Source organism: Chaetura pelagica, unplaced genomic scaffold, assembly GCF_000747805.2.
Source record: "Chaetura pelagica isolate M959 unplaced genomic scaffold, ChaPel_1.0 scaffold45, whole genome shotgun sequence".
Taxonomy (NCBI): domain Eukaryota; kingdom Metazoa; phylum Chordata; class Aves; order Apodiformes; family Apodidae; genus Chaetura; species Chaetura pelagica.
This window is the reverse complement of record NW_009953217.1, coordinates 20,621-34,044: the sequence shown is the minus strand read 5'-3', so window position 1 is coordinate 34,044 and position 13,424 is coordinate 20,621. Positions and strand designations below refer to the sequence as shown.

Below are 13,424 nucleotides of genomic sequence, written 5' to 3'. Positions count from 1 at the left end.
AGGGGAGCTTCCTGAGAAAAAGATGCATCTCTGATCTGCTGCATCCCTTGGTCTTCTTTATGGTTCCCATTAGTTTTCTTTGTGCATATGACTCTACTTCTGCCTTACTAAAGCAAATGTGCTGGATTTCCCTTTCTGAATGCTGCTCTTAGAAGAGTGCAAAATAGGAAAGTTCATGAAAGAACTTTGAGGAGCAGTATCACACAGGGCTGTTTGGCTGGATGTGCTAAGAGCTCTAGTACCAAGCAGGATTGCAACTACCTGATAGTTTGCAGCAGAATGAAGCATCTGATTCACTTGTCATGGGCAGGAATATATATCAAGAAGCAGAGGTGAAGGCTGAGGGGGTGCCCTGGGCCCCTGGGATGTGACAGCCAGTGTTGTGTTAAGATGTCACAGCTGAATTGGGCAAATACTGCATTAATAATAATGAAAAGGATGATTTCATTGCTGCTAATTCAGCCAGGACATCCAGCTTTGTAAATGGGGCTGTGGAGCCTAGGCCTGGAGCCAGCAGGAGTGAAAGTGTCCTCAGTCTCTGGAGAGAAAGGATGCATTCTTCACCTCTCCAGCTCCCCAGTTCCGTGGCAATGGTGCCTCTTCTAATTAGGAGCCATTCCCTGCTCACTGTGCCAGGCTGATGGCTGGACAGGAATTGCAGTGACAAGCAGAAAGCCAGAATAGCTGCAGGATCTGGAATGGACATTGCTTGTTGGCTTCAGTCAGGTACATTTGCTTTGGCTACAGGCTGCTCAGGCTGCTGATTTGAGGAAAATCTGGCAAAAATAGTTTATTTGGGCAAATGTGTGGGGCAATTCCTCAGCTTTGAGTGGCACAACAGTAGAGGACCTGAACGATGGCTAGTTCAAACTGCTCAGACATGCATTTGCCTGGTAAGTTTAAAGACCATGTTTCACTTCCTAGACAGAACCAAACAATGATGACTGCCTCTCAGAGTCAGAAAAGATGGCAATGGACTTAAAAGATCCCAATCGTCCAAGGTTCACGCTGCAGGAGCTCCGGGATGTCCTGCACGAGAGGAATGAATTAAAATCTAAAGTATTTTTACTTCAAGAGGAGCTTTTATATTACAAAAGGTAGGTTAGATCTCTCCTGTTGCATGCTATACACAGAGGAGCCAGAGAGCAGGTCTAGAAACAATGTGCTCTTAAATAGTGTCCAACAATCTTGTATTTCTGCAAAGGCTTAAAGTAGAGATGACAAGGGGGAAGCTTCAGTTTGAATCTCATTCCTTAACACTGATAACACTCTGTCCTTCCCTAACTCACAGGTTCCCCCTGAATATAGGATTACAAACATTTAATACTTTTGAATTTCAAAAATTAGGATAAGAGTGAATTTAAAATTAAAATTCTAGAACTTTTATTCAAAGTATTCCTCTTCTCCCTCTCCTTGTCACAAGGGGAAGATAATATTGAAAGGAGCCCCAGTTCCAGGTGCTGTTCCTTGGCTGACAGAAAAATCTCCCATTAATTTCACCGAGCTTGGAACAGATCTTTTTGCATTTCTTCATCAATAATACTATTCAATACAGATTAAATTTTAGAATTTAAAGCACTTCCGTGGCTTGGGAGGAGAACATGAATTATCTTTTCTTTCTTTCAAGTGAGGAAACAGAAGAAGAAACTAGAACCCCTCAACCTACCCCCATAATTCAGCCAAAACCCTCAACTCAGCCTGAGTCTGGAATCAAACGACTGTAAGTAGCATATTTTCTAAGGATGCTGGGTATAGTATGCAAACACTAAATGTCTCCTATGGGCAGGATGATTTTAAAGAATTAAAAAATGAATATAACTACATCCCTAATGCATATGGGAGAGATGCTGAAGGAGCACTTGATAGGTACCATGAAACAGCAGTTGCTTTGGGGCAAAACTTTTGCCTAGTTCTGGGTCAACTCTCAGTCTTGGATTATTTGCTGTGGTGCCTTTTGCTCCCTACGTGCAGGCAGCAGCAGGGACTCCAGCAGCACTCCATGTGCCCAAGAAGCCAGTTCTAATGTTTCCTTCTTAAGTACAGTCTTCAGGCTAATCCAAAGAGCCTGGGTTGCAGTGTTTTATTATAGCTGGTATGAGCTGGTGAGCTCTCAAATACAGACACCTGATCTTCCCAGAGAATGTTCTTGTCTGGGCCATGTAGCCTGACCCCACAGGGAGGTGCTTCTAAGTGTGGTCTTACCCAGAGCACTGCTCAGCCTGCCCAACACGGAATCAGTGCCAGACTTCAGTGTGCCAGGGTTGGAGGAACAATGTTCCTCTTCAGCTGCAAGTCCCAGTTCCTTAACACACAGATCCTAAGGTGGTGAAGTGTCAGGAACCACTGGCCCCCAGGTCATGCTTGGAAGACAAGCCAAGAGTGTTGTTCCCAAGTAACACCAGCTGCAGCCCTGCAGTGGCTGAGCGTGGAGACAGAGCTTTCCCCAGGACTCCCGTGCCCATTTCCCTGTTGCCTTTTAGACCCTGACTTGCACTCTGTGTACAGCACAGAAACCTTCTGTTTCCTGAACAAATCCATGGCTGGATGGCAGCTTTCTTGGGGATAAAGAACCCCACCTTCTTCTGGTGAAGTATTTAGTGTTGAATCTGAAGCATTTACTAGTGCACCACTTCAGTATAAAATCAGTGTTAGCCAATCCATTTGTCTGTTGAAACTCCCTCCTTGTACATTTATTTATTCCAAATTAAGTCTTGTAACCTTATAACAAGTATTTGGATTTTTGTGATACTGAAAACCTAACTTTTTAAACTGTATAAGTTATTTTGGAAGAGTCACTTGTTTCCACATAAAAAGGTCTTCTGTCCTGACCCCGTAACCTTTAGGCCTTGTTTCATAGTAGCAGCAGTCCTGTGAGAGGAAGTTCTGTTGGAAGATCTGGACTGATCCAAAACACCATGAAGTCAGGAGAGCACTTTTTATTATTTTTGGGAGATTCCAGCTTCTGACTCTGCTGCTTTGTTTACTGAGAGATCCTTCCTTTCACATGACCAGAAAATACACTTAGAGTTTGGACAGAAGTTCTCATTCTGCAAGTGTGATGATAATAGCACTTTGTCTCACAAGATCCCTAATGTAAAGTTTCTCTTTTGAAGATCTGTTAGTAATTTTTAGAGCTTATCCTGTTGAAGGGGGGGTGGCGGATTTTAGCTTATGCTGTCAGTGTTGATTGCAGTTTCCATGTTTGATTTATGAGGCAAAGGCAGCACAAAAATGTAAATAAGCTTTGTGAGACAGAACATGTGCTGGTGAGGTATCAGCTTTGACTCCACTCTGATCCATGTGTAAGTAACACAGGGAGCTGTGGCAGGAGGTACATCAGTGTTTTCAACCAGTTATCTCAGTGCTTTCTTCCTCTCAGTTAATTTACAGTGAAAACTCGTTGAGCAGCAGAGCATTCAATCAATGCACATTTTCAGACACATGCCTAATATTTTTGTTTCTCAGGTTCTGTGTTAAAATCATACAACTAAACCTACACACAGTAAAACATAAAATCATGTTTTGTCCCCTTTCAGGAAAGGCAAGAATCCTTTTCTGCCAGACAGTGGAAGCCCATGTTAAACCTTCTGCTAAGATTAAATTACTTCCTTTAGCTGTCATGCTCTGGCCCCATTAAATAAGGGAAGATAAAACTTCCCCCTGAAGTAACCTGAAGGACAGTAATAGTTTTCAAGTTTGTCTCATTCTTGCAGCCTGTCTGGATGGGATTTGCCTAGTGTGGGTTTCTTTTCTTTCTCCCATTCTCTGTGTGTGTTATCAAGAGTTTACTTGCAGGTGAGCTTTAAGAAAACAGGAAATGTCATTGCTGGCAAGAACCCAAGTTGCACACCAAGTGTAGCATCTGTTCTGTCCTGTCCTGACACCCTTCCTCCCCCTGCAGTCTGTGACTCTGTCACTGTCCTCTCAAGAGAAGTGTCATGCTTGCCTGCATCACGTGCCCTCTTTTCCTTGACCACCCAGTATCTCAGGGAATGAGACAGATGTCCATGTAGCCTGTGGCATCAGGTGCTTCTGTGCTGCATCCCCACAAAGGAAGGGAAACAGAAGTTAGAGAAATCAACATTTTTTCACTCCCAGGGTTTGAACGTCTGGGGCAAACTCTGAGTTCTGATCTCAGACTGACTGATGTCTGCATTTATCTCTGCCACATCACATGTCAGAGTTTTGATGGAATAATGTAACCAGGAGGCTTTACTGAGGAGGAAAAGCAGAAGGATTAAAAATGCTCCCTCTGTTTTGAGCAGAAAACACCCTTTTGTTTTCTCTTCAAGTATACATGCTTGTTTGTCACTGATGTAATGCCTGAAACAGCCATAAGTTTTATTCCTATAATTGCAGTCTACAAAAGCTGATGTGTATGTCTAATTTCTGCAGCAAACAGACCCTGCCACAATGCCTGAAAATAGAAGTTGTAGCTACTGCTAATGATGCAACAATGTTTGCTTGTTTATTTTAATTTGGCATCTAAGAATAGCAGTTAGAGTGACTGTGTTGGGGAAAGCTGCCTTTGGTCACAAGTGAAATGTCTCTCATGATTTCAACTTAATCTTTAATTGACATTAGTCCACAGTTCAAAAAATTATTTGGCACAAGGGAGAACCTCTGAGGAGAATCCTTAGAAAAACAGAGGGTGTTCCAGGTATGGATGAAGGTGTGTTGGCAGGTTTGTGTGGGGCTGGCTGGCACAGAGCACCTGCCCAGGGTGCTCTCTCAACCTCTACCTTGCATGAGTTGTATAATGCGTAGTGAAAGTGCTGAACTCTTACAAAGAAACAGTCTTGCTGCTGCCCAGCTAGAACCTCAAACCCTCCCTCTGGATTTGTATGTCAGTATTTGCAAGGATGACTTTCCAAAGGATTTTTCTTGGCATGTTACCCCTGTCCAACATTAGTGTTGCTTGTTGAGAGACCAAAGGGACAGATGTTGTTGTTTGTGTCCCTTTTCCTACCCCTGCTGCCTGGTGGCACTGCTCAGGTCCCTTCAGTCATCTTTGCTTCTGCACCTGTGAAATGGGTGTAATTGATTCCCTTCCTTGCCCCTCCTTTTCCTTAAACATTAGGAGGAAATTCTTCACTATGAGGTTGCTGAGACACTGGCACAGATTCCCCAGGGAAGCTGTGGCTGCCCCATCCCTGGAAGTTTTCAAGGCTTGGAGCAACCTGGTCTGGCAGGAGGTGTCCCTCTCCATACTGGGGGTTTGGATCTATATGAACTTTAAGGTCCCTTCCAACCCAAACCATTCCACAATTCTATGAAAGTGTTTCTGCTAAAGGAATTGCAAGGTTTCAAATGAGTATTTAGCTGCAGCAGTTGGCATCTCTGCATGTGAAGCAGGCTCTTCTGGGACAGATACCCAGGCCCTTTAACCAAGTAGCTTGCATAGGAGGTTACTTAAGATCAACCCTGTGGTGTGGGTTTTTAACTTGAAACTATCAACTGTAACATTTGTAAAATCTTTAACTATAATGCTGGTCCTGTCTAACCCTGTTTTCTGAGCAAACACTCAGTAGTCACAACAGAGCCCTGTTTTGTATTTCTTAACATACACCTTCATCCCTCATTTCATTCTGTATGTGCCTGTTTGTTTCCTGGGAAGAAAAATGTGCACTCTGCTCTGCATTGCTAGAGGTGGTAACACCTTGATGAAATCAACCCAGATTGCAGGCTGCCTCACAACAGAAAAGTGGTATCTTTAAAAAATTCAAAAGCAATTTAAACTGTTTCAGTGACTGCTTTTTCTAAATAAGAGTTTTTCACTGAGAGCTGTCTTGGGTGATGCAGATCCACCTCTTCCTGTAACGTGTCCTGTGTGGTAATTCAGAGTAACCCCATGTATCATGTTTGCCTCTTTTCTTTTTAATGGAATGCTTTTTCTTTCCCTTGCTCCAGTCTTACCTCTTCTGTGTCTGTACTTTCCTGACCAGGATCTTTACAGCCATAATGCCCATGGTAGCAGCTGGATTGATTCCAGACGATCCCACATTGCAGCCAATAAGAAGACTTGTGTCCCTTGTAGGAATTGTTTATTTTCAAATGTTTGGTATCGTGGTTTCCTTTTGCATGACCCCATGTTAACCTGAACTGCTGGTTCCATTCTCATCGGCTGCCTGTGGGATCACAGCAGAACAAAGTGCCAATCAGAATGACCAGTCAGTACACGACTCATCCTAGTCCTCCATGCTCACCCTCAAGTCTTGACATTTTGTCACCTTTTGCCTTAATGTCTCCATGCTAAACCAGTCATTACTCCTTAGAAAATGGTTGCAGTATGAAGTTTTAACCAGCATCTGTTCATTTTGCTTACTGAGTGTGCCTGTTCATAAGTCACACCAATGCTTTAGAAGAAACTCCTGTCAGTCTCAGGACTTGTTACAAACCAGTTACATTTACAGAATGTAATGGCTGATATCTACATTAATTTTCAGTGTTAATATAGGTTGTTGCTTCCATGCCTTTCTATCTATGCAGTGTATGTTTTGTCTCTAATTATGTGTTTTGGAGTAGAGCAAACACTCTCAAAAATCAATTCTCATCCTATTCTTGGCTGTCTCTGGAAGATGGACTGATAATTGTTAATGCAAACTCACTTTGCATGAGAACTGCTGCTTTAGAGATCTTTGTATTTACAGCAGCAACACAGTAATTACATTTTCTTCCTCCCCACACAGACATGCTTTTTACAAACATTCTCCATGACAGTTTTCTCATAACAATTTTCACTGTTTCAGAAGGAATTAAAAAAGCCTAACCCTTCTGCTTCATGTCGAGAATTTATTATCATATTTTTCTCTGAAGTTCATGATAAAGTGAAAAATTACTGAAATTTGACATTTGAAAATTACTGCATAAATACAGCAGTCCTTTGTGTGGCCTTCAAGATACTAATTCTGACCATGCAGGACCAAACATGCTCAGCAGAAAGCTCCAGTGACTAAACACTTCTTTCATCAGCTGGAATTGGGTCTGGCCCTTAAAAGACACAGCATATGTGTGGGAATTTATGAGCTCCTGTGATGATGGTGGTAGAAAAGTATGAGGCTAATTAAGTGCAAAAGACTTATTTACTATTAGGGCTGCACATCTGAAGCAAGGAAATGCAAAAGTTCAGGTTCTGCTAGCAACTGTCATTCTAACTGTTAGTCATCTGGCATTGCACTTGGGTAGGTTTCTAATCAGTTTCTAATCAATAAAGAATTATTCTTAATAGTTTTAATATTCTTAGTCATTATCATCATGCTTACCTGTATGTATGATAGGATATTCTTTCAGGAAAGCTGCCTTAAACCTCACCTGACACTCAAACACAGCCTCCTATGTGACTAGAGGTATGGAAGCAGAACTCCCTGCTTGGCACAAGGCAACCTGGACAGTTGGGATCATTGTAGTGAGGGGAGACAAAGTGGAGGGAGAAATGCTGAGGATGGTGGGGGTGGACACAGGGTCAGGTTTAGGCCCTGACAAATACTCCATCAGCTGTCAAAAGTTGAGTTTATATTTGCATAATCTCTGGCTGTAGAAGCATTCAGCAATTCCTGCCCTGGATCAGGACTGTGTTACGCTTGGTACTGAGCAAGCCAAACAATAGTTACCTCCTGGGGTGCTCCATCACAACCAGAAAGGTGTGCAGCCAACTGGAACCTTTGGTAGCTGGAACCACAACTTTTGCATTCCTCAGCAGACCTGAATGTTGCACTAACACCTCTTGTACTGAACTCGTGACGAACATGGAATTTCCCTAATCAAGTAACTTCATCCTGTACAAATAAGAAGCTAACTCTGGACTTTTCCAACTGCATTTTTTAGCTGTTGCCAGCTGGCAGTTTGCTGTTGTATTCAATGGCTGTTGGTTCGTGTGTACGTCATTCCCTTAGAGCACCCAACCCGTGTGACAGGAAATGACGTGCACACTTGTGTGCAACTGTTCAGAACCTTCCTCCTGCAAACTCTTGTGCACATTTGTGCACCTCTTCCTTTGTTTTTTTTTGCAAGAATCAAGTCAATGCATCAAAATCTGTGCACTTGATAAAAATGTGGAGGCTGATTTTCTTGCGAATTTCCCTTTAAAACATTATCTGTTTCTGCCTTATGGTACATCCTACATGCCAAAGATACCACTTTACTTATGCCAAGAGGCTAACGTGTGTTGTGTTGCTTCTTTACCTCAGCGCTGGGGAAGGGGGAATATTCATCTCAAATGATACCTGCACCTTGTAGAGTCAACAGCATTTAGAGCTTATTTGAAGCTTCCGTGGCCAAACTGCTTGAGATTGCAATGACTTCATCTCTAATAACATTCTGACATGCACTCTCATCAGGCTGCACTGCCTTGAGTTTTGCAGATGCAAAGAGATTTTTGTTGCTCTGTGTTTTGTTGTGCCGTGTATCGTGATGGGTGTTTGAAGTGTTTTCAAGATGGTAAACAGTCTTCTTTCTTTTCCTTCCCGTCCCTTACTCCTCCCTTCCTGGAAGGTTTAGTTTCTTCTCTCGTGATAAGAAACGTCTGCAGGCATCCCAGAGAAATGTCCACTTCCAGGATACTTTTGGAGAATGGTCAAACTCAAATAGAGATGACACCTACACCGAACAAGGACAAGAAGCCCTGCAGCACCTGTGACTAAAACTTGAGGTGTTCACTTTACTGCAGTAGATTTTTGACAGTCTAGTAACAAGAAGCTTCTGTAAACGAATCTGGCAGCTCATCACTTTTACTTGCCCTGCACACCTCAGTGGCTGTGTTTCAGATGTACTCAAAAGGGATCCCTCCCTGTTCACTTGGTCACTGTTTGCTGAAAACAGAATCCAAACTCTGTCGTAACAGTCACTGATGCTCTGGGATGTGGAAGCTTCTAGATGACTTGTTTTGTGCTGAATAACAAGTCTATGGTCTTGTTCATGCATTAACTACAGTAACACAAGCTTCTTTAAACCAAAAAAAAAGGACCTGTGCCATTATTAGAGGTTTGTTTGCAGTGTACAATATCTAGTGGCGGAGACTCTTCTTCCCTGTTTGTTAACACTACTGGTTGTTTGCCTTTTATTTCTGTAATTTTTTTCAAGAGGGATATGACAGCTGGCCCCTCTCCAGGGCAGGTCACAGCACTTCTGTGTCCCATCAAGTTCAGCTGGTGTCAAACCACTTGGAAATCACCTGATGCAAATGGATAAACTGGAGTAGCCTTGAGAGGGATAGTGAGTGTACATTTCCCTTGCTGCTTATAGTGCCTAAAGCATGAAGAAACCAATGTATGAGGTGAGCGTGCCTTGCGTTTTGCCATGAGTTCTGCAGTATTAATGGAAAGCAAATTGCTTATGAGGAGGAATTCTAACACTTGAGTTTTTTCCTTCTTACCAGGGACTTCCTCCTAGAGCAGCAAACAGCCGCTGTACAGAAATTAGGTCTCTTTCCCACAGACAGGTTTTTAATTAAGTCACACTCCACTTTTCTGTCTACTTAAGACAACTCTGTGTACATACTGCCTGGCTTCATAGCAAAAGACATCCTCAACTAGCTGACGTAAACTGTTTGAACTGACTTAGAGATGTTTTCTGAGTTGTCTCAACACTACCTGAGCAGAGCAATTAATTTTCCTTCTGCAGGCTGCTCCACTGGTGTTGGTTGATGTTTGGGTGGCCTGCAGTCACAGGGGCTTACCTTCGCAGCAAAAGCCCAGCACAGCTGAGCTGCCAAGAGGGGGGATTTCAATCTGCTTTGCAGTTGAGCTTGCAAGACCTCAGCTGCACTTACAACAACAACAACACTAAAGCCCCATGAGGTGTAACTGCTGCGTACAGTTTGGGGTCGGAACACACTCTGCCCCTGCACCGCAGGCTCCAGGAGGGTACCTGGCCAGGGGGAGGGTGAACACATCCATGGCTCCTAATGAGGAAGGTGCTGAGGTAATTTGTGAACTTGGCTGTACCTGGGCGAGTCTGTGAAGCACAAGAGCTGCTGGTGGGGAGTGTCTAGTTACAGGGCTGAAGGCAACTTCTGCTCACGTAGCTGAGAGCAGGGGGCTGTGAGCTGCTGTTGGCTCTTTACCCCCAACAACTACATCTGCTTGGCTTAGAGCCTCTTCTCAGGAGTGGCACCAGGAACAGGAAACAGTGCTCAGGCTGGAGAAAAGTTCCTCCTGAACACAGGAGGAAGTCTCAAGGGACTAGATGAGAGCAAGCTGGAGGGTTTAATGCAGGGCAGTTGTTCTCAATGCAGGGTGGTCCAAGACTGGATTCTTCACTATAAGCAGCAAATGGTTCTTAGCCTATCTCAAGTGAAACTGCCAGAAACCATTCTTGGCAGTGGTGGGCTGAATGCTGCTCTGCCCCTGACTGTCACTGTGCTTCATTTTGAACATGGACCTTCCACATCATCTAGTTAGAGTGTTTACTGTGCCTCCCTGGTGTCACTGCAGTTTGGGGCAGGGAGGAAATGTGGCCTTACATGAAAGACATCTGCGTTGGAAATAGTGATGGTAGCATCTGATGTCAGTATTAGGCAGATACACTTTTGCCTGGTTACATTTTGGTAACATATCTTAAAGTTTTATGCTTGAAGGAAGCTGTATCCATAGAGCAGTGGCACTTCCCCCCCTCCTCCTGTGTGAAAAGCAATTCTTAAAAGGGGGGAGTGTCTAAATTTAATGATAATCAAGTTGCTAAGATCTCGATTTCACTTTCATACTAGAAAAAAAAGAATTACACTACAGTTATATCAGGCAGTTAAAAGTAAATCGTGAGTGAAGCCTGTGGAGTCACTCGTTGGGCACATTTAGGAGATGCAGTGTTCAGAAACAATGCAAGGATGCAGCAGATGCACGGCCTGAGTAAGCACATCTCGTCTGAAATAGCTGAAAGCAATGAGCTGGGATAACAAAGACAGACCAAACCGGTTTTCCCCAGCCCCTAAGCTGCTGCTTTACAAAGGATCCCCAGCCTAGTGCACATAAAGCTCATCCCCCATTGTCAGGTCAAACAATGGCAGTGAGCAGTGCAGCCTTCCCCCTCTCTTCTCTGTAGCCCATTGCCTCAAAAATCGAATTAGTTACTCCTGACCTGCTAGCATTAACCACTCCACTCCTCATTCCCATGCTAAAAATGCCCGAGTTTATACACTCCCAAGTGTCATCAGGGAGGATGGCCTGTGGGGAATAGTATGTAAAGATTTGAAGATCTGTCATGTATTGTTTCTCAATATTCAAGTAAAATCTGCTTTTAGAAAAGGGGTCAGGATGTTGCCAGGTAAGGGGCATAATAATCCTGTCCACAACGTGCAGGATCACTGAAATGTTTCTGGTTTGTTTTTGTTTTGGTTTGTTTTTTTGTTGGGCAGCAAATAATTTTAACAGTTTAATAAATATTTCTGAAAAACAGGTGTTTCTGCAAGACTTGTGTCCTTTTTATTTTGTGGAAAATTAATACCATCACTTCTTGGAGCTGCAGCACACAGGTCTGTGTCCTTTCCCTGAAAAAGGCTTGTACAACTCTTCAGGGAAATAAAGTCTCAAACTGGGCAAGGTTTAGGATAGGACCATTCAAAGGCTGACCAAAAAATACAATGTAAGATACATTAGGAAATATATAGGAATGGAACGCGATGACAAAGAATGTGACAGAACCTTTTCTATAAAGCACTGCAAGCTCCTCAATGGAAGACACATCCAGGCTCTGAAACAGGAGGCACTTTCTCCTCTGTTTTACCCAATTCAGCCACAGCCAGCAGCAAAGCCCAGTGTCCAGAACAAGATTTAAACCCTGTGCAGGAAGGTCTTCAATGGCAGAGAGGGGGAGAGGACAGAGTGCAGCTCAGTTAGCCATGATACTAAAGATCTCACCTGTCCCAGTGTCTTCAGGAAATGAAGTCACTTCCCACCAGCTTCTGGTTTGGGCCACATTTTTCAGAGGCTTAGTTTGTTGCTATTTCTTTAACAAGTGACAATTTCATAAAGGACATCTGTCTCACCAAATGAGTGTGGGCATCTGGCACATAAATAATTAAATATGGAGCTCTCATGAACCTTAATCAAGGCAGCCAGATGGGTATCAAACAAGGTGTGTACTCAACTTCAGTGAGATGGCTGTTCATCTCTTACAGCACTCAGCAGTCCAAAAACATTAATACAAAAATTTATTTTCTCTGAAGAATTCAACATGTATCCCAACTGCATTAGCAACCAAACTAGACAGACATTCTTGCTGGAGAGAGTCACAGGCACAGGACAGTAACAGCACAACTCCCTGTTCTGGGAATGCTGCTCACAGCCCCAGGCTGGAGGCAACACCTCAGCTGTGGATATAAGGGCAGACACCCTACTCCAACAAACATCACCTACCTGTGCTGAACCTCGTCTCTTTGTTTCTTGGTGTCGCTTTCCCTGCTCTGGTCTCTGTCCCTGTCCTTCCTGTCTCTGTCCTTCTTCTCCCTTCCTCTGCTTCTCTCCTCTTTAGAGTCCCTGTCTCTCTCACTGTCACCCCAAGCCCACGATCGCTCCCTTTCTGGCCATCGCTTGTCTCTGCTCCTTTCATGGTCTCGGTCCCTGGTTCTCCAGTCCCTTGTTCCTTCACGAGACCAGTTTCTTTTCTCTGCTGATCCTTCTCCATAGAACTCACTTTTCACGTTTGGCAAATTGATGGGCTTTCGGAAAGGTCTGTCCCGTCCTCCAAACCGGAGCTGCCCCGATTCTTTTTTGCCTCCAAACCCACCTCCAAGCCTCCGAGGAATCCATCCTTTAAGAGTTCTTTCCAGTTCAAAGTCTACAAAGATCTCATGTTGATCAATAACCAGCCTGTTGGCATCTCTGTGGGCCTTCAAGAGAGCACGCTCCTCTTTGTACTCAATAAATGCATAACCCTTAGAAAACCCCGTGACCAGGTCTCGAACCAGACGGACCTTCCTGATGTCTCCGTATCTGGAGAAGACCTCCTTCAGCTTCTCCTCTGTGGTCTGAAGGTTGAGCCTCGCGACGAACAGGGTGAGGTGAGGATCTCCTGTAACTCCCTTGTTGGGCACATACCGTGCCAACATAGCCCTCCATATGGCTCGGTCGTGGGGCTCTTCATCGGTGCCATCGATGCTCCCGGCTTTGAGGGGGTCATACTCCTTGGCTATGGGGGCCCAGTCATTCATTGTCTAGTGGGGAAAAAAACATGGATCGCACAGACTCACCGGGATCGTAGGAAGAAGAGCAGGCAGTGCAAGATGAACTGCAGCACTGCTGATCAGTATTTCTCATGCAAAAATTCCCTTAAGTTTAACAAGCTTAAATAAACCGCCAAAATCGCTGTTGTTTGCGGTCACCCCGCGGGCAGAGCTGGGTCGCGGCGCCTGGATCCGTCCCCGGAGGGGGGAGCTGGAGGCCCCTTCCCTCTCCCCCTGGATGGGGCCCCGCAGTCCTGCCCCGCTCCCCCGC

The 13,424-nt window shown here is 44.2% G+C and overlaps 2 protein-coding genes across 2 annotated transcripts in view; one reads left to right on the top strand and one right to left on the bottom strand.

Annotated features, from left to right (window-relative positions):
• Positions 1-8,946, top strand: part of RILPL1 (Rab interacting lysosomal protein-like 1) — a 19,736-nt gene extending 10,790 nt beyond the window's left edge. Inside the window, exons 5-8 of the mRNA XM_009997605.1 lie at positions 925-1,097; positions 1,628-1,720; positions 5,946-6,033; positions 8,491-8,946. Coding sequence (XP_009995907.1) covers positions 925-1,097; positions 1,628-1,720; positions 5,946-6,033; positions 8,491-8,496 — 360 coding nt within the window. The 3' untranslated portion in view covers positions 8,497-8,946. The remainder of the gene's footprint in view (positions 1-924; positions 1,098-1,627; positions 1,721-5,945; positions 6,034-8,490) is intronic.
• Positions 8,947-12,340: 3,394 nt separating this feature from the next.
• SNRNP35 (small nuclear ribonucleoprotein 35kDa (U11/U12)) lies at positions 12,341-13,223 on the bottom strand. The gene has a single exon (XM_009997604.1). The coding sequence runs from the start codon at positions 13,139-13,141 to the stop codon at positions 12,344-12,346; it is 798 nt and encodes a 265-aa protein (XP_009995906.1). The 5' UTR covers positions 13,142-13,223; the 3' UTR covers positions 12,341-12,343.
• Positions 13,224-13,424: the final 201 nt, after the last annotated feature.

Excerpts from the sequence above, each read along its gene's own strand:
- SNRNP35 (XM_009997604.1), bottom strand. The coding sequence starts at position 13,141 with ATGAATGACTGGGCCCCCATAGCCAAGGAGTATGACCCCCTCAAAGCC.